This window comes from Euprymna scolopes, chromosome 2 (assembly GCF_053919585.1).
Source record: "Euprymna scolopes isolate OS-2025 chromosome 2, ASM5391958v1, whole genome shotgun sequence".
In the NCBI taxonomy this organism is placed as follows: domain Eukaryota; kingdom Metazoa; phylum Mollusca; class Cephalopoda; order Sepiida; family Sepiolidae; genus Euprymna; species Euprymna scolopes.
In genome coordinates, this window is record NC_136483.1 from 122,563,353 (window position 1) to 122,585,442 (window position 22,090).

Below are 22,090 nucleotides of genomic sequence, written 5' to 3' on the forward strand. Positions count from 1 at the left end.
GTGGAGGAGAACCCCCTCATGACTGAAACAACTATCATCCCTTCTATCATCCCCCTCCCATACCTATACCCCCTCCAATGCCCCCCCTCTGGGGAACAAAATCTTCCCCACACTAGGAACCGATCCTGGGTCTGGCCATACCCACATGGGGAGACAAATAAATAGAAACATTAAAAAATCCCTTATTTTAAATACACCCCTCTTTCTAAACAAACATAATATAAGGAATACCCGAAAAGACTAAAACGAAAAATCACAATACTAAAATCCAAGAATCCAAAAAATAAATATCAAAATAGAATGGAAGCACCCCTACCCTTATTTCAGAAGAGCCAGTCCCCCCTCCCCACACATACACATTAGTAACGACCTCGGACCACAGCCGCCTTCCTAAGGAAGCAAATAACCCCAAAATACTATAAAACAATATATACATTCCCAAACCAATAAAAGCAAACACACACACACGCGCGCACACACACACATAAACACACACACACACACACACACACCCTATCCCACCCTAAAGGAAAAGAAAAAAACATTAGGAGAAAGAGATAGCGACTACAGCCAGGTCAACGGTCTCCCTCACAAGCCCAATAAAAGAGCAATAAAAATTGAGCATGCCAATGAATAATAAACACTTACAAGCCTCCACCCCTTGGAAAAACTTCAAATTAACTACGAAAATCGCCATTTTTACATCTCCAACACATTTGAAAATTATTTCTGACGAGGACGCATCACAGAACGTCTGAAACACGCGTAAAAACGATTTCAATGACTTAAAAACATTATTACAATGATCCAGACATAATTCTCAATGAAAAACCAAGACACGGAATAATAAAATAATGTTAAAACATACACATTGTTGGTGACTACTCCCTTATTTAAATATACATCTTTCTTTCGTTGGAATTTCTTAACCCATTTTATATAAATATATGTATATATATATATATATATATATATATATATATATATATATATATATATATATATATATATATATTACATATTACCTGCCACGTACATGATAATCTATTATCTAGCATTATCGGTATAAATGGTATAATAAGCATTGCAGTAAAACTATTTCAATAAATGCACTGACCTTTGATGTTTGTATTTCTGTTGCTAATTATGTTTGTACAGGCATAACATCATTCATTTATATATAGCTTCCATGTTTTCTCAACCATGCCATATTATGCATATCTCCATTTTCAGTTATTGTTATTCAGCAATTATCATAATTTGACAGTAACTCATTTCACTATTCTATGCAAACATTTAAGCCCATCTATTATTTATATTAATTATATTCAAGCGTTAAGGTGTTTACATTTTCTCTGCCACTTCCGGTATTCGATTCATCACTCGTAACAATTAATTAAATTATGATGCATGATATTAATGCATGTTCAAAATAGTATTTTTATTTTCTATTTCCATTCTTTTTGCTAGTCATTTATTCTAAATATTTTAAATGCTATAAACTATATTCCTTTTTTACTAGTGCAGTTTTATTTTATCTTCATTCACTATAGACTTCAAATTTCTTATTTATTTATTTTTTTTTTACATAGGAGTCATCACATGAGTGGCCACTCGAGGATAAGGGTTAAAGAGTGTATAGTAGTTAATGGGTCAATATCATAGTAATCGTTAGTAGTGGAAATTTGGTAAATTAGATTACTTAAGGGGAACGGCTCATCAAGAACTTGTTTACGTTGGACTTGAAGACAACCATATTGTAATCAACTGGAAAGCAGGAAAACAGAAGACAGTTCCACAATTGTGCAGTTCTAAGAAAGAAACTTTGTTCATGAAATCTACATTTAGGTTTAGGCACAGATAAAGAGTGGGGGGAATTATTAAAAGTGTTTTCATGTAGATGAGTGTTTCTCGTGAAAGTTAGGCAAGGAGGGACCATAGATTGGAGCTCAGATGAGCATTTGCCATGAAAATAACGATAAGGTAGAGACAGGCTCGCAATGTGTCTTCTGTGAGAAAGTGGTTGCAGGGAAGAGAAAAGGGCATCCTATACTAGGCTATGAAGTCTATTTTGAACTTTGTCAAGGCAAGATAAAGTCTTTCTGGCAGCTCCTGCCCAGATGTGGCAACAATACTCCATCCTTGGACATACCTGGCTCTTATGTAGGTAGAGAATTGCATCAGCAGTGAGATATCTACTGGATCGATAGAAAGATCCCACCATTTTTCCAGCGACCTTGGCAATGGATTTGATGTACGTGTTCCATTTCAAAGCAGGAGTAAATGTCAAGCCCAGAAGCTTGTCAAAACATGGATCTCCCAAAAACGAAAGCTATTCATTTCAGTTAATGCCAGATGGGGATCAGAGCGTTGACGATGTAAAGATAGAAGCTTTGTTTTAGATGCATTAAAAGTAACTAGCCACCTCTTTCCCCATTGTACCACATGCTCAAGATTAGAGGAGAGAGCGTCAGAGAGAACTTGGTCGTTTATGGCCTTTGATGTGCTATAGATAGTAGTGTCATCAGCATAAATATCAACGAATGATCTAAGGATGTGATTTGGAAGATCATTGATGTAGATCAGGAAGAGAGTTGGACCCAGGATTGACCCCTGAGGGACTCCAGCATTAATACTATGAGCTTCTGGTTTCAACCCACTGTCTAGCACCTAACACTCTAAACTGTCACTACTCTTATGAACCTATCAGAGAGAAATGATTTAATAACTGAGAAGACATTTCCAGTTATACTATAGCTGGAGATCTTGTGAGATAGACCTTTATGCCATACCCTAACAACTAATGATAGCAGCCAAACAAAACTTACTCTCTTCTTATATAAACACTTAATCCATATATATTGATATTTTTAATTTATTTTCAGAACAAATATGATCTTACTTTTGGTTTGTGTGTGCCAAATTCTTGTAGTGTTCCAGACTGTGAACATTTATTTCTGAAAGGTGAGGATTTTCTGTTATTTTCTATTCAAATTTTGAAGAATCATCTCTTTTTAGAATTTTTTTTGTGATAAGATTTTTTAAATTTCATTTTATTAATTTGATTTAGAATGTTTTTGTAAATGAATCCAGCATTATCTGCATGTAAGATATGCTACAAAAATCTCATGTTTATTATTATTGCATTATGGCAGCTAAAACATAAAATGAAATTCTTTAAAATCCTCTAAAATATGAAAATCATGAAAAATATCAAATAAAAATGTTTAAATTAAACATTTTAATATTTTTATTGATGATGAAATACCCATCTAAGATTGTGGTAGAAAATTGGAGCTGAATCTTGAACCCATTAATAAGTGTAAAATTTTACACCTACAGATATTTTTGGTTATTTTTACTTTTATCGGCGCAAAGTGAGTGTAAATAGAACTTGAAAGATTGGGTGCTGGTGCTACAAATAAGAAAAAGAAGTGTTCATTTTGTAATGTTTGGCCTTCTAGTTGTGACTTTAAAATGTTTAACATTTGTTTGTATTTTTAGAATCAACAGTTTTTTAATAAGATTTAAAATGTAGTTTAAAGCTTATTAAAATCAGAAGTAAAAAAAATAATTCAGCAGGGGAGTGGCTATTGCCTCAGTAACTAGAATAATACTCGTCCCAGCACAGACAAAATTAATTCCTTGAACAGATTTGCACCATTTTTATGTTCTCTTTGAAGATTAAAATTAAAATATAATGACCCATCAGCCATCCTTTTGCTAATTTTGATAATAATCCAATGCATGTTAAAAATTCAAGGGGTCTTAAAAAAATAGTTGAAATTCAGGGAATCTTGCTTAATTGATGTCTAATGACTATTGATCAAATTTAATGCAAATCTGAAATATTTGAATTTTCAAATGGAAAGTTGTGCTCATATTATTATGTCACCTCCTCCAAAAAGAACATTTAAAATATTCCAAAGAAACTGAAATTTGAGGAATATTTATTAATTTATGTCTAATACCATCAGTATTTATAATAATCAGAAAGATCTGAATTTTCATAAAAGAGCTTTTATCTCGCTTTGCCTTTAATCAATTAACCTACATTTCATCTACTACACCTTCCACTTGTGTTCCAAAATGCATAATGATTGGTTAATTAGTTTGGAAATGAATCCTGTACATAGAAATATACAAACAATTGCACAAAAGCTTAAGTTGATTTTATTGGTACAAGTTGAGGATACATCTTTGACAATCTGACAGTGAATTTGTTGTTTTGCCGAGGTATGCTTCTGTTCACTCATATGAGGTCATCCCAAGCTTTACTTTCTCTCTGAGAAGGAGTTTATTGCAAATCACCTAAGGTGTCTCTACCAAGGAATGCTAAATGGGGTTGCTGAGGTATTTTTATAGGCTAGAATGAACTTCAACTAGTGTGCTGATTTTTCAAAACCCACTTGACCTTATGTGTAACCTTTTGCAGAGGAGGTAAATAAATATTGAAAAGACAAATGAAACTTATCAAATCTTCCACAGCACCTCGTATCTTGTCGCTCATCTGATGATTAACAAATCGTATGGTTTTGTTTACTGACAGATCACTTTATCAAAAATGATGTTTCATAAAAAATTATGAATCAAATAATTGGTTTGAGGAAATACCTTCAAAACTATTTAGAGTTAATTCCCTTGATTTGTTGGATGAAAGAACACATTTTTATCATCCATGTACTAATTTTTGGAGCCTGGAGAGGGATGGGTGCCGTCAAGCTATTCTTGCCCAAGGCACACTGCATGCAATAATGTAGCGCCTCAATGACTCCAGAGAGTTGAGGGACACGTCATCATTATTTTCATCATACTAATTTGATCTATGGTGGCACCAAGCAAATGAATATTATGATTATTTATTTTATTTTTACCATAAACTGTTCAATGTGATACTGAATCAGAATGTATAACATCTGTTAGTGTATCTTTAGTAGTTTCTAAGTTTTAACCAAACCGAAAATACAACCTGACAAAATGTGTGTCTGTTGGTGTCTTTCTTGAAAAGATGCCTGCATGACAAGGGGTTTGTAACAATGGAAATTTTTGGAAATGCTCAAGTGCACTTCTTAGGCATCAGTCTTATGGTAAGAATAGAAATTCAATCTGATGAGATAAGCAGAGAATGATTAATGTTATTTCATGACTTATACATATTTCATGCATGTCTTATACATGTTTCATGCATGTCTTATACATGTCTTATACATGTCTTATGCATATTTTATACATGTCTTATACATATTTTATACGTGTCTTATGTATATTTTATACATGTCCGATACATGTCTTATCAATGTCTTATACATATTTTATACATGTCTTATAAATGTCTTATACATAATTTATACATGTCTTATACATATTTTATACATCTTATAAATGTCTTATATATATTTTATACACGTCTTATACATATCTTATACATGTCTTATTAATGTTTTATACATATTTTATACATGTCTTATAAATGTCTTATACATATTTTATATATGTCTCATACATATTTTATACATGTCTTATAAATGTCTTATACATATTTTATACACGTCTTATATGTATCTTATACCTGTCTTATAGGTATTTTATACATGTCATATACATTTTTTATACACATTTTATACATGTCTTATACATGTCTCTCTTAAACTAATGTGAAAGTAAAATTTAAATAAAAGCACATTCCTATTTCAATGCAAGAATAAAAGTGTGAGGATATTTCCAACAACAAGAGAGTAAGATAATATCAAATTGATTTCAAAACAGTTCATATAACTAAAAGCAGTTCTGTTGTTGTTGTTCCTGTCCAATCAATACATTTTACTTCATGTCACACTTTGTTTTGAAATAAGGAAATTATTTTAAAATATTTAACTTTAAAGACTTTTTGTACTTTTAACTGTTTTCACACAGAACCAATAATGTGTAACTCAAAAGATTAAATCCATTCTCAACACTTCATTTTGACATTTATTACATTTTTGAATTTTTGAGATGAGGATTGATATTCCGTATTTGGAGTCTTTGGATTCTCATCTTCAGTGTTATTTTCTAAACGTTCCCAAGGACCCGTGGCATAGTGGATTAAATACTTAATAAAATTCAGTTGTAAATTACATACTTCTGGAGGTTGAAGGTTCAATCCTTAGTGTCAAAATATAATTGAGAATTACCTGGGGCTTCAACCCAATTATGGCTGATAGAAAAAAGCATGCTTCCACTGTTAAATAAAGGGTTCTGTTTGAATTTCTGTTTGAATTTCTGTGTAGATTCTGGAGTTTTACAAGATACATAGGCTGAAACATTGTGAAACCAACTCTCAAGATAAGGACAGTAATCAAAAGAATCGAATTAATATGAACTTTTTTAAAGGGTTTTATTAAATATGTACAACTAAAATTTTTGTACGATCATTGTACGACTAATTGCCGCCGCTGCTGATTAAAGCAACTTTGACGCAGGTACCTGACTGGGTCCGTCAGCATAAAATATCATAAAACAATTTTGTAATAAACAATAAAACGAATTTACTCAGAAGATCAAAAGGTTATTTTTGCCAAATATCTTTTTAAGTCCATACCTAAAAGGATATTTACTAAAAGAAAACTCCTAATTTTCATTAAATATTCACTCTTATCTGAGCGATTTACTAAGTCCGTCAGCACAAAAAATAGTGTTATTAAAAAAAAAACAATAACATTTTAGTCACAATCGCAATTATTTTTGCCAAATTCTTAAAGATTGAAACTTTTTTCAACCTAGTGTGCCACTTTTTTTATTTTTAATGTTTGTAAAACAAATAAACAAGGTTATTTCTTTTATTATTGAAATAAAACAAAACGAATTTAGTTACAGCTTTCAGCCGAGAGTTTCTTTTTTTTTTTTCAAATTAAATTTTACAAGTGACCATTTTAAAATTTGATTTTTGTAACACAATAGTAACGTAGCACTAAAAAATCTTTTTAAAAAGTAGAATAAATCCCTGAAGGCTGAAGCAATGTTTCCAATCCTGTGCGGCTCTTTTGGGGGAACTAGTTTTCCCTACATTTAAAACATTAGTGTCTAACTGCTCTTGTGGAGAAGCAAGTAAATAAATATTATTTTTTAAAAATTATTTTATGTTTTTTTTCTTTTCATTTTTAAAATAATATTGAATAAAGTTTTGTTTTATGATAACGCGCTTCTGATTCATTTCTGAAAAAAAAAGGTCAATATGCGTTGCCTTGTCCAAACTGCAAAAGATATTTATTCCAAAAGCCGTTCTCATTATGTGGAGGTTGAAAATAAGAAAATGCCTCAGAATTACCACCCCCGACCTCCCCATGTTAAGAAAGGCTTTCGGAATAAACACCCTTTGGAGAATGGACAAGCATTGCACATTGACCAAAAAAAAAAAGCAAAGGAAATCATTTTTTTAAAGCTTTTTCAAACATTTTTTTAAGTTATCATATTATCGACTACTGCTAGTTTTTTTGTTTTTTTGTTTTTGTTTTTTATACTGGAGTAAAAAGGTTCAAACTGAATCATAAATAAACTGAAGTGAATTTCTTCTTTAGCTTTGACTTTATTCTAAAACTTCGAAACAAAAATTTATAACAAAATTTGAAATACCTCGCAACACATAAATAGTTGTATTTCTATTTACTTTGTTTACTTTCTGTCTTAAGAAATAATATTTTTAAGAAATAGTTTATTTTGTGCAAATATCTTTAGGTATGAAGCTAAAAAGATATTTACCGAAATAACTTTGACCAAAACTTGAGTAAATTCGTTGTATTGTTTATTTTAATAATACAAGAATTTTTGCACTGATGAACCTAGTAGCTCATCTGTGTAAAAGTTGCTTTAATAGCAAATAATTATACAATTTAGTCGTACAACATGTATGATCAAAATCCGGCAAAACTAAATTGTCTGATTTGGCTCCTGCTGATGCAAGCAACTTTACACATTGTTTCTATATGACAAACAGCAGGAGTAGTCAGTTGTACAATGATTGGGAATAATTTTGGTCATACATATTTATGAAAACCGTATTTTTAAATATTTCTAAAATGAAGAAGGCTTTCACATAAATAAAATTATCAAATATTTAAAATATTAAAAAAAAAAAAAATTTTAATATTTAAAATTTAAAAAAAATTCTTTTTTTAAAAATTTTTAATTTCTCATCGTAGTTGTTTTGATTGATATCAACTCCAATCTTTTTTGGGTTCATCTGTTCAAACTTAAAAATCTTTATTCAGGAATTTGTACAAAATTTTTAACTGATTTCTTTATTTAAGCTTTGAGGGTAGATTGTTCTCATTCTATCAGCCAAGTAGTAGTCTGAATAATCCAAATGTTGGACCCTTATTTAAAAGAAATATTGAAGCAGAAGTCATTTTTGTCTTTTGTAGGTCTTCATATGCTGCCTTATCATCTGGGTGACCAACTAAATGCAACCATTCATTGCCTACAAAAACCACGTTTTGATACAAAAGCTATTATTGCAATGTAAGCTATTTTAAATTATTGATTTTTATAAACTTTTCTTTGGTAAATCTTTCACATTCTTTGCAATAATTTGTCTTTAGTGAAACTAGTTTATCATGATAATTTTCGAAAGAATTACACTCGTTCAAATTTCAACAGAAATTGCTTATTTCAAAATCAATATCTTTTTAATTTTTCATATTTTTTTGTATATACAGACTCTTTTTGCGTAACTAAAACTAAATCTCCATATTATCATCCTGGATAATTTAGAAATAAAAAAAACTTATTTTGTTATCTAATTTCTTAACAAAATGCAGCCAGTTCTTACTTTGGGGGTGGTTACATGTTGACATAAGAAAATAAACATTTAATTTCATAAACGGCAGTTGATCAAGGTTTCTTATCACCAACATTCATATATTTTTATTTCTTTTTTTCATCAGTTAAATCTTATTTCAATCACTGTCAATTATTGACAATTTTCTTAAAAATTACTTAATTTTCTTCACTGCTTCATATTGAGGATATTTTTTACTGTTACAATCCATTTCAGGATTTGCTGCATGAACAAACATTATTTTAATTTTTTTAGTTCTTCTGAAAGAAAACACATTCATTAAATAAATGACTAAATATTTAAAATATTAAAATCTGCACATGATGCATAAATGTAATTGTCAAATATCTAAAATATTAAAAATCCGTATATAATGCATTAAATAGTCAAATATTAAAAATATTACAATATGTATATGATTCATTAAATTAATTGATTTTATATTTTAAATATTTGCCAATTGATTTAATGCAGTGTGTACTGATTTTTTTTAATATTTTAAATATTTGATAATTTAATGGATCATATACTGATTTTAATATTGTACATATTTGGCAATAAATTTAATGAGTTTATATATTGATTTTAAAATTTTATATATTTGACAATTGAATGCCTCATATTAAGCATTAAATGACAGAGGTTAATATTTTAAACATTTGACAATTAATTTAATGCATCATATACTGATTTTAATATTTTGATTATTTGACAATTTAATGCATCGTATACTGATTTTAATATTTGTGATTTAATATTTTGAAGATCATATTCATTAATACAGACTTTCTTTTTAATCGATGCATTTCCTAAGAGGTAGAGATACTGACTTAAAATAACAATCAACACTATTGCTGGTGTTCTTTTTTTTTTTTTTTTTTTTACATGGGTGTCACCACTTATCAAGGCCCAGAGGCCACTCAAGGATAAGGGTTAATAGGTATACATTAGTCATTGTGATTTTAGCATAGTAAACAGTGGGAATTTTGTGACTTGGATTACTTAGGGGGACGATTCAATTAGAACTTGTTCACATTGGACTTTTTCTTTTTTTTTTTTTTTTCATAGGTATCAACACATTATCAAGGCCAAGAGGCCACTCAAGGATAAGGGTTAAAGAGTGTACAGTAGAAATTGGACAATATAATAATCATTAGTAATGAAAATTTGTTAAATTTGATAACTTATATGGAACGGCTCATCAAGAACTTATTTACGTTAGACTTGAAGACAACCATATTGTAGTCAGCCGGAAAGCAGGAAAACGGAAGACAATTCCACAGGCGTGCAGTTCTAAGAAAAAAGCTTTGTTCATGGAATCTACGTTTAGGTTTAGGCACAGATAAAGAGTGGGGGGAATTATTGATAGTGTTTACAGCTAGACGAGTGTTTCTTGTGAAAGTTTTGCGAGGGGGGACCATAGATTGAAGCTCAGTCGAACACTTTCCATGAAAATAACGATACATCAGAGACAAACTCGCAACATCTCTTCTGTGAGATAGAGGTTGCAAGGAAGAGAAAAGGACATCTCCTACGAGGCTACGAAGTCTATTTTGAACTCTATCAAGGCAGGACAAGTCCTTTCTAGCAGCTCCTGCCCAGATGTGGCAGTATTCCATCCTTGGACGTACCTGGCTCTTATATAAATAGAGAATTGCATCAGCAGTGAGATATCTACTGGATCGATAGAAAGATCCCACCATTTTTCCAGCGGCCTTGGCAACAGATTTGATGTACGTGTTCCATTTAAGATCAGGAGTAATGGTCAAGCCCAGAAGCTTGTCAAAACTTGAGGCCTCCTGAAGACGAGAGCCATTCATTTCAATTGATGCCAGATGGGGATCAGAATGTTGATGATGTAAAGAGAGAAGCTTGGTTTTAGATGCATTAAAAGTAACCAGCCACTCCTTTCCCCATTGTACTACATGCTCAAGATCAGAGGAGAGAGAATTGGAGAGAACTTGGTCGTTTACTGTCTTAGATGTGCTACCATAAATGGTAGTGTCGTCAGCATAAATGTGTACAAATGATGTAAGGATGTGATTTGGAAGATCATTAATGTAGATCAGGAAAAGAGTTGGGCCCAGGATGGACCCCTGAGGGACACCGGCATTAATACTGTTGGCTTCTGATTTTTGCCCCTCAACTACTACTCTTATGAACCTATTAGAAAGAAATGATTTAATAATTGAGAAGACATTTCCAGCTATACCATAGCTAGAGATCTTATGAAGTAAACCTTTATGCCAAACCCTATCAAAGGCCTTAGATATGTCAAGAGCAATTGCCCTGGAAAGGTTGCCTCCGTCAAGAGATTTGCTAATCCTATGAGATATAACTGTAAGCACATCTGCTGTAGATCTAGCAGAACGGAAACCATATTGAGTGTCACTAAGAAGGTTATTTTTGTTGAGATGGTTGATTACTTCTGTATTTAACACAGATTCCAGCAACTTACTCATGACGCACAGGAGACTTATTGGCCTGTACTGAGAGGGGGATGAGCGATCACCTGAATTCTTAAATACAGGGCATACTGATGAAATTTTCCAGGGAGATGGGAAACTATTCTCCTTAAGACAACGTTTAAATAGTTTTGTAAGTATGGGCGCTAGTTCAGGTTGAAGTTTTTTGAGTACTACAATTGGAATACCATCCGGGCCAGTTGCTTTACTGGAATCAAGGTTTTTGATTAGCTTGGCAACATCACGTACAGATATACGTATATCACATAGTGTGTTTTCAGATACAGGAGGAAATATTGGGGGTTGGCGGCCTTGATCGCAAAAGGTAGAATTAGCTGCAAAGTTCTTGACAAAGAGTTTGGCTTTGTCTGATGCTGACGAGATTACCTCAGGTCCATTGATGATAGTTGGGATGGAGCACACGCTTCTGTTCAGAATTCTGTTTGCTATTGCCAAAACTGGTGGGAACCAAGCCGCTGCTCAGCTACTTTGGACTTAACAGATTGAGCATACAACCATCTTGCGCTCTTTATTACTTTCTTACAATGGTTGCTGGCAGTCCTGAAAGCGGCTTTAGTTTCCATACATCTATTACGTTGGAAACAGTGGAAAAAGTGATTTCTGTGCGCAATGGCAGCAGCACATTCTGGAGAGAACCATGGCTGGCTGTTAGGTTTTTGCTGAAACTTTTTCGAGGGTATGAAACGATCAATACCTACAATTAACCATTCCGTCAGGTCTAATACTATAGAGGACACATCCTTTTTAAATATGGAATGCAGAGGTAGATCAGTTATAAATGTACGGAAGCTATCCCAGTCAGCCATAGTGTATCGATATACTGTACGATGGAGAGGTACGTCTGGGGACTTATTACATTTCATTTTTATCTTAATTCATACAACAGAGTGGTCGGAAGATCCAAGAGGCGACAGAACAGAAACTGAACATAGTTCAGGGCAAGTTGTGAGAAAAAGGTCTAGTAGGCTCGCATACTGGCCGTCATTGTCGGGCACACGGGTGGGTTCCTGAACAATCTGAGTGAGGTCATAGGCAATGGAGAAATCATGACAGAACCTCCCCTCATCATCGGTCTTGTTTGAGTGGGTCAACCATTCGACGTTGTGAACATTGAAGTCTCCACATACGTGAATGTTAGCTGAAGGATAAGCAGATAGGACTTTATCAATTTTCTCAGATATGCTTTTAAAGATAGTAACTCCGCTGTTGTGGGGGCGAAAGAGAGTAAATAAAAATGCCGTAGTGTGAGCTAAAGCAACCCGGAAGCACATATAGGGTAAGTTAGGATCTTCCCTGGAGATGTCCCTACCACATGGAAAGCTATCTTTAATATAGGCACATATTCCATGCCCATGGCGATCTTGGGGGTCAGATTTAGAAGTTAAGTTAGAGTATCCTTTAATTGCAAACTCTTCTAGGGAAATAGCCTGTCCAATGCCAGTTTCACTTAAAAATAAAAGGTCTGGTTTAGTCTCCTGTAATTGGGTTTCAACCTCTGGAAGGTTAGAACGTAGACCCCTGATGTTGGAGAAGGAGACATGGTAGTAGGGGTCTATGTTGGAAGTTGGAGAACCGGGTTTAATCGTGAATTTTTTCTTGAAACTTGTCATGATGAAATTTTGAAATTTGTGGACTAGGTCGTCAGATTTACTTAGAGCAGGACAAGAGAGGGGAAATTAAGAGAGAAAAAGAAACGAAGAATTTTTTTTTTAATTTGTAGCTAATGATAAGGTAAAGCCGTAACAATTACCCACTAGTATGGCATCGAGAGGCCCCACCAGAAGCTACTGCATGGTCCAGAATCCATTCACCAAATGGCAATACAGCAGCCCCAGTACTTTGCACCTGCTGATAGGACAGCCTCCTTAGTGGTTAATCCAAGGTTCGGGTCCCTGACTATCAGGTGGATAACGTCAGCCCAGACAAAACGTTTACCTCCAGCACCCTTACTAGTGACATGGCTACAAGGATAGACATAGAAACAGAAAATTTCCGCCATCTCAGCCAACTATTCGCACAAAATACTGCCAGCCTAGAAAACAGCTTTTTCTTCTCCCTTTGTCAGAAAAATCACTCATTAAAAAATGAGGACTGAGGGACAAATAAGAAGAAGCGAGAGTAACAGGAGCTGCTGATAACGCATCCACAATGCGTTTTCTACTCTCCATTTAAAAAAAAACTATTAAGTATTGTACTTAATAAAAGTCCAACAGACGTGTTTAAGGGAAAGTATGGTGATAGATTCCCCTCACACGAACTAAAAATGAGTACAATTCGTAATCTATTTTTGCAATCAACTCGGTAGATAAATAAACATTTATGTACGAGAAAAAAAAAAAAAAAAAGCTAGCATTGAATAAAACAGAAATACACAAATTAAATACTGAAATAAAATGGAGTTATTAATATTTTAAATCTAAAATAAAAAGCATAATTAAAATTGAAATCACTTATCTCAACAAAAACAATTCCGTCTCCAAATTGCAAACTGTAGTGAAAGAAATTGAGTTAGCAGCGTTCAAAACATTTTTTTTTAAATTAACCGTTAAAAGAAAATCGTGATTTTATTCTGAACTTAAGCTAGTCACGTTTTATGAATCATGAAAAATAAGAAAAATTGATTTTATTTTTAATCACAAAATAAAACAAGTACTCTTTTGCATTTAGTGGAAAAAGAGAATGAGTTATGAGAACAGGTGAAAGTTAACTGTATAACTTTATACTCCACTTCAGGATTTAGAAAGTTAACCAAAAAGATGAAACATTTACTTTGAAAAATAACAACTTTTTTCTTTTGATGGTGAAAGAAACAGAAAGAACACATTATGACAATTGCAGAAAGATAACTCTGCATAATTACAATTGGCTTCATGAATCGGAAATAAAAAACATGCCAAATAAGCACAGGATTAAAGGAGATAAAACCTGATTCATTTGGAATTCCATATTGGATTCAGAAACGTGATGGCAACATTAAAACACAATTTTTTACATACCAATTTAAATACTTGTCATATTTACAATATTTAAGTCTATTTTTCTCTGGACTCTTTCCATACAATTTTTGTCCCAATCAGTTAGGAAAACTGGATTTTTTTTACATTAAAAACCTTCTGTCTAACTCTGTCCTCGTGGGTAAGTTAATAATTAATAATAATAATAGTAAGTTAATAGGGATGTGAATTATAAAAATCTTTTGTTCTCAACCATTTTCATTTCATTTGTTTTCATGTTTTTTTATTTTTCATTTCATTTGTTTTTTTTCTTTTGATTTCATTTGTTTTCATGTTTTTTTCTTTTCATTTGTTTTAATGTTTTTTACTTTTCATTTCATTTGTTTTCATGTTTTCTACTTTTCATTTCATTTGTTTTTTTTCTTTTGATTTCATTTGTTTTCATGTTTTTTTCTTTTCATTTGTTTTAATGTTTTTTACTTTTCATTTCATTTGTTTACATGTTTTTTACTTTTCATTTCATTTGTTTCCATGTTTTTTACTTTTCATTTCATTTGTTTTAATGTTTTTTACTTTTCATTTCATTTGTTTTACTGTTTTTTACTTTTCGTTTCATTTGTTTTCATGTTTTTTTTCATTTCATTTGTTTTCATGTTTTTTACTTTTCATTTTATTTGTTTTCATGTTTTTTTTCTTTTCATTTCATTTGTTTTAATGTTTTTTACTTTTCATTAGTTTTCATGTTTTTTTCTTTTCATTTCATTTGTTTTCATGTTTTTTTACTTTTCATTTCATTTGTTTTAATGGTTTTTCTTTTCATTTCATTTGTTTTCATGTTTTTTACTTTTCATTTCATTTGTTTTTATGGTTTTTTACTTTTCATTTCATTTGTTTTAATGGTTTTTCTTTTCATTTCATTTGTTTTCATGTTTTTTTCTTTTAATTTCATTTGTTTTCATGTTTTTTTACTTTTCATTTCATTTGTTTTAATGGTTTTTCTTTTCATTTCATTTGTTTTCATGTTTTTTACTTTTCATTTCATTTGTTTTCATGTTTTTTCTTTTCATTTCATTTGTTTTAATGTTTTTTTCTTTTCATTTCATTTGTTTTCATGTTTTTTCATTTCATTTGTTTTCATGTTTTTTACTTTTCATTTCATTTGTTTTCATGTTTTTTTACTTTTCATTTCATTTGTTTTTATGTTTTTTTCTTTTCATTTCATTTGTTTTCATGTTCTTTTCATTTCATTTGTTTTCATGTTTTTTTCTTTTAATTTCATTTGTTTTCATGTTTTTTTCTTTTCATTTCATTTGTTTTAATGTTTTTACTTTTGATTTGTTTTAATGTTTTTACTTTTCATTTCATTTGTTTTCATGTTTTTTACTTTTCATTTCATTTGTTTTAATGTTTTTTCTTTTCATTTCATTTGTTTTCATGTTTTTTTCTTTTCATTTTATTTGTTTTCATGTTTTTTACTTTTCATTTCATTTGTTTTCATGTTTTTTTTCTTTTCATTTCATTTGTTTTAATGTTTTTTACTTTTCATTTCATTTGTTTTAATGTTTTTCCTTTTCCAGTTGTTTTCATGTTTTTTCTTTTCATTTCATTTGTTTTATGTTTTTTTCTTTTCATTTCATTTGTTTTTATGTTTTTCTTTTCATTTCATTTGTTTTCATGTTTTTTACTTTTCATTTAATTTGTTTTCATGTTTTTTCTTTTCATTTCATTTGTTTTCATGTTTTTTACTTTTCATGTTATTTGTTTTCATGTTTTTTACTTTTCATTTCATTTGTTTTCATGTTTTTTTCTTTTCATTTCATTTGTTTTTATGTTTTTCTTTTCATTTCATTTGTTTTCATGTTTTTTACTTTTCATTTAATTTGTTTTCATGTTTTTTCTTTTCATTTCATTTGTTTTCATGTTTTTTACTTTTCATGTTATTTGTTTTCATGTTTTTTACTTTTCATTTCATTTGTTTTCATGTTTTTTTCTTTTCATTTCATTTGTTTTTATGTTTTTCTTTTCATTTCATTTGTTTTCATGTTTTTTACTTTTCATTTAATTTGTTTTCATGATTTTACTTTTCATTTCATTTGTTTTCATGTTTTTTTTCTTTTAATTTTATTTGTTTTCATGTTTTTTCTTTTCTTTTCATTTGTTTTCATTTTTTTTTCTTTTCATTTCATTTGTTTTCATGTTTTTTACTTTCCATTTTATTTGTTTTCATGTTTTTTACTTTTCATTTCATTTGTTTTCATGTTTTTTTTTCCGCCATCTCAGCCAACTGTGCGCACAAAATACTGCCAGCCTAGAAAACAGCTTTTTCTTCTTCCTTTGTCAGAAAAATCACTCATTAAAAAATGAGGACTGAGGGACAAATAAGAAGAAGCGAGAGTAACAGGAGCTGCCGATAACGCATCCACAATGCGTTTTCTACTCTCCATTTAAAAAAAAACTATTAAGTATTGTACTTAATAAAAGTCCAACAGACGTGTTTAAGGGAAAGTATGGTGATAGATTCCCCTCACACGAACTAAAAATGAGTACAATTCGTAATCTATTTTTGCAATCAACTCGGTAGATAAATAAACATTTATGTACGAAAAAAAAAAAAGCTAGCATTTAATAAAACAGAAATACACAAATTAAATACTGAAATAAAATGGAGTTATTAATATTTTAAATCTAAAATAAAAAGCATGATTAAAATTGAAATCACTTATCTCAACAAACCAATTCCGTCTCCAAATTGCAAACTGTAGTGAAAGAAATTGAGTTAGCAGCGTTCAAAACATTTTTTTTTAAATTAACCGTTAAAAGAAAATCGTGATTTTATTCTGAACTTAAGCTAGTCACGTTTTATGAATCATGAAAAATAAGAAAAATTGATTTTATTTTTAATCACAAAATAAAACAAGTACTCTTTTGCATTTAGTGGAAAAAGAGAATGAGTTATGAGAACAGGTGAAAGTTAACTGTATAACTTTATACTCCACTTCAGGATTTAGAAAGTTAACCAAAAAGATGAAACATTTACTTTGAAAAATAACAACTTTTTTCTTTTGATGGTGAAAGAAACAGAAAGAACACATTATGACAATTGCAGAAAGATAACTCTGCATAATTACAATTGGCTTCATGAATCGGAAATAAAAAACATGCCAAATAAGCACAGGATTAAAGGAGATAAAACCTGATTCATTTGGAATTCCATATTGGATTCAGAAACGTGATGGCAACATTAAAACACAATTTTTTACATACCAATTTAAATACTTGTCATATTTACAATATTTAAGTCTATTTTTCTCTGGACTCTTTCCATACAATTTTTGTCCCAATCAGTTAGGAAAACTGGATTTTTTTTACATTAAAAACCTTATGTCTAACTCTGTCCTCGTGGGTAAGTTAATAATTAATAATAATAATAGTAAGTTAATAGGGATGTGAATTATAAAAATCTTTTGTTCTCAACCATTTTCATTTCATTTGTTTTCATGTTTTTTTATTTTTCATTTCATTTGTTTTTTTTCTTTTGATTTCATTTGTTTTCATGTTTTTTTCTTTTCATTTGTTTTAATGTTTTTTACTTTTCATTTCATTTGTTTACATGTTTTTTACTTTTCATTTCATTTGATTCCATGTTTTTTAGTTTTCATTTCATTTGTTTTAATGTTTTTTACTTTTCATTTGATTTGTTTTCATGTTTTTTTTTCATTTCAGTTGTTTTCATGTTTTTCACTTTTCATTTCATTTGTTTTCATGTTTTTTCTTTTCGTTTCATTTGTTGTAATGTTTGTTTCTTTTCATTTCATTTGTTTTCATGTTTTTTTCATTTCATTTGTTTTCATGTTTTTTACTTTTCATTTCATTTGTTTTCATGTTTTTCTCTTTTAATTTCATTTATTTTCATGTTTTTTTACTTTTCATTTCATTTGTTTTAATGGTTTTTCTTTTCATTTCAGTTTTCATGTTTTTTACTTTTCATTTCATTTGTTTTAATGTTTTTTTCTTTTCATTTCATTTGTTTTAATGTTTTTTTCTTTTCATTTCATTTGTTTTAATGTTTTTTTCTTTTCATTTCATTTGTTTTAATGTTTTTTCTTTTCATTTCATTTGTTTTCATGTTTTTTTCATTTCATTTGTTTTCATGTTTTTTACTTTTCATTTCATTTGTTTTCATGTTTTTTTACTTTTCATTTCATTTGTTTTCATGTTTTTTTCTTTTCATTTAATTTGTTTTCATGTTTTTTCTTTTCATTTCATTTGTTTTAATGTTTTTTCTTTTCATTTCATTTGTTTTAATGTTATTTCTTTTCATTTCATTTGTTTTAATGTTTTTACTTTTCATTTCATTTGGTTTCATATTTTTTCTTTTCATTTGTTTTAATGTTTTTTCTTTTCATTTCATTTGTTTTCATGTTTTTTTCTTTTAATTTCATTTGTTTTCATGTATTTTTACTTTTCATTTAATTTGTTTTCATGTTTTTTTAATTTCATTTCATTTGTTTTCATGTTTTTTTCTTTTCATTTCATTTGTTTTCATGTATTTTTACTTTTCATTTCATTTGTTTTTATGTTTTTTACTTTTCATTTCATTTGTTTTAATGTTTTTCTTTTCATTTCATTTGTTTTAATGTTTTTTTACTTTTCATTTAATTTGTTTTCATGTTTTTTTAATTTCATTTGTTTTCATGTTTTTTACTTTTCATTTCATTTGTTTTCATGTTTGTTTCTTTTCATTTCATTTGTTTTCATGTTTTTTACTTTTCATTTCATTTGTTTTCATGTTTTTTACTTTTCATTTCATTTGTTTTCATGTTTTTTTCTTTTCATTTCATTTGTTTTCATGTATTTTTACTTTTCATTTCATTTGTTTTCATGTTTTTTACTTTTCATTTCATTTGTTTTTATGTTTTTTACTTTTCATTTCATTTGTTTTCATGTATTTTTACTTTTCATTTCATTTGTTTTTATGTTTTTTACTTTTCATTTCATTTGTTTTTATGTTTTTTACTTTTCATTTCATTTGTTTTCATGTTTTTTACTTTTCATTTCATTTGTTTTCATGTTTTTTTACTTTTCATTTCATTTGTTTTCATGTTTTTTTCTTTTCATTTCATTTGTTTTCATGTTTTTTTACTTTTCATTTCATTTGTTTTCATGTTTTTTACTTTTCATTTCATTTGTTTTCATGTTTGTTACTTTTCATTTCATTTGTTTTCATGTTTTTTACTTTTCATTTCATTTGTTTTCATGTTTTTCTTTTCATTTCATTTGTTTTAATGTTTTTTCTTTTCATTTCATTTGTTTTAATGTTATTTCTTTTCATTTCATTTGTTTTAATGTTTTTACTTTTCATTTCATTTGGTTTCATATTTTTTTCTTTTCATTTGTTTTCATGTTTTTTACTTTTCATTTCATTTGTTTTCATGTTTTTTTACTTTTTATTTCATTTGTTTTAATGTTTTTTTACTTTTCATTTAATTTGTTTTCATGTTTTTTTAATTTCATTTCATTTGTTTTCATGTTTTTTTCTTTTCATTTCATTTGTTTTCATGTATTTTAACTTTTCATTTCATTTGTTTTTATGTTTTTACTTTTCATTTCATTTGTTTTAATGTTTTTTCTTTTCATTTCATTTGTTTTAATGTTTTTTTACTTTTCATTTAATTTGTTTTCATGTTTTTTTAATTTCATTTGTTTTCATGTTTTTTACTTTTCATTTCATTTGTTTTCATGTTTTTTTCTTTTCATTTCATTTGTTTTCATGTATTTTTACTTTTCATTTCATTTGTTTTCATGTTTTTTACTTTTCATTTCATTTGTTTTTATGTTTTTTACTTTTCATTTCATTTGTTTTCATGTATTTTTACTTTTCATTTCATTTGTTTTTATGTTTTTTACTTTTCATTTAATTTGTTTTTATGTTTTTTACTTTTCATTTCATTTGTTTTTATGTTTTTTACTTTTCATTTCATTTGTTTTCATGTTTTTTACTTTTCATTTCATTTTTTTTCATGTTTTTTTACTTTTCATTTCATTTGTTTTCATGTTTTTTTCTTTTCATTTCATTTGTTTTCATGTTTTTTTACTTTTCATTTCATTTGTTTTCATGTTTTTTACTTTTCATTTCATTTGTTTTCATGTTTGTTACTTTTCATTTCATTTGTTTTAATGTTTTTTACTTTTCATTTCATTTGTTTTCATGTTTTTTCTTTTCATTTCATTTGTTTTCATGTTTTTTACTTTTCATTTCATTTGTTTTCATGTTTTTTACTTTTCATTTCATTTGTTTTCATGTTTTTTACTTTTCATTTCATTTGTTTTCATGTTTTTTTCTTTTCATTTCATTTGTTTTCATGTTTTTTACTTTTTATTTCATTTGTTTTCATGTTTTTTTCTTTTCATTTCATTTGTTTTCATGTTTTTTTACTTTTCATTTCATTTGTTTTCATGTTTTTTCTTTTCATTTCATTTGTTTTCATGTTTTTTCTTTTCATTTCATTTGTTTTCATGTTTTTTCTTTTCATTTCATTTGTTTTCATGTTTTTTTACTTTTCATTTCATTTGTTTTCATGTTTTTTACTTTTCATTTCATTTGTTTTCATGTTTTTTCTTTTCATTTCATTTGTTTTCATGTTTTCTACTTTTCATTGCATTTGTTTTCATGTTTTTACTTTTCATTTCATTTGTTTTAATGTTTTTTACTTTTCATTTCATTTGTTTTCATGTTTTTCCTTTTCCAGTTGTTTTCATGTTTTTTCTTTTCATTTCATTTGTTTTCATGTTTTTTTCTTTTCATTTCATTTGTTTTCATGTTTTTTTACTTTTCATTTCATTTGTTTTCATGTTTTTTACTTTTCATTTCATTTGTTTTCATGTTTTTTTACTTTTCATTTCATTTGTTTTCATGTTTTTTACTTTTCATTTCATTTGTTTTCATGTTTTTACTTTTTATTTCATTTGTTTTCATGTTTTTTACTTTTCATTTGATTTGTTTTCATGTTTGTTACTTTTCATTTCATTTGTTTTCATGTTTTTTCTTTTCATTCTATTTGTTTTCATGTTTTTTACTTTTCATTTCATTTGTTTTAATGTTTTTTCTTTTCATTTCAGTTGTTTTCATGTTTTTTACTTTTCATTTCATTTGTTACTCATTTCCTTTCAGAATCATCTGTTTCGTGTTGTTCGTGTTTGTTGTTGTTGGAACATTATTTGATGCTTTTGCGATCAAACAAACAGACAACACCGTTTCTGATCAATCTCCATTAATAAATGATGTGCATGAAACTGACAGTGAGGTCATCCATGTTGTGCTACCAGTATCACAACAAATCTTTGGTATTTAAATTTATTTTTAATTAAATTTCACTGCGTTCTTTACTATTCTGTCTATTTAAAACAATGCACAATTACCTTCTCTCTTCTGAATAGAACAATTTTTTATTTTGTAAAATCTACCAAAGATCTAAAGATTCATACAAATTTGGAAAGTTATTGGAGTTTCTTGTGCGTATAGATAACAAAAGAAGAGTTTAAAAACAATGCCTTTTAATACCTTTTGCTTCGAGTTTCCCTTCTTCCTCTCTCTGACAGTATAATAGGAAGGAAAAACTATTGAACCTAATTTCAATGCTGTTTTGAAGCAACAACCAGTATGAACGGAGAATGTAATTTTACCCCCTCCCCCCCCTTTCATGCACTTATTTGGTCCTTGCTAATCTCATTCCCTTGGGATAATTGGGACCAATTTGGGAAAGTCACACTAAATTGGATGTTATAATGTTTGTGTATCTCACATACATTTTATATGGTAGAAGAGTGTGCACTCG

At 28.9% G+C, this 22,090-nt stretch overlaps 1 protein-coding gene across 7 annotated transcripts in view; it reads left to right on the plus strand.

Moving 5' to 3' along the window:
- The window catches only part of LOC145295845 (nose resistant to fluoxetine protein 6-like), a 387,176-nt gene that overhangs the window by 140,689 nt on the left and 224,397 nt on the right, over positions 1-22,090 (plus strand). For all 7 annotated transcript variants that reach the window (XM_080141605.1, XM_080141582.1, XM_080141591.1 and 4 more), the window contains exons 3-5: positions 2,886-2,964; positions 8,400-8,496; positions 21,427-21,599. In XM_080141605.1, the coding sequence (XP_079997731.1) occupies positions 2,886-2,964; positions 8,400-8,496; positions 21,427-21,599 (349 nt within the window). The remainder of the gene's footprint in view (positions 1-2,885; positions 2,965-8,399; positions 8,497-21,426; positions 21,600-22,090) is intronic.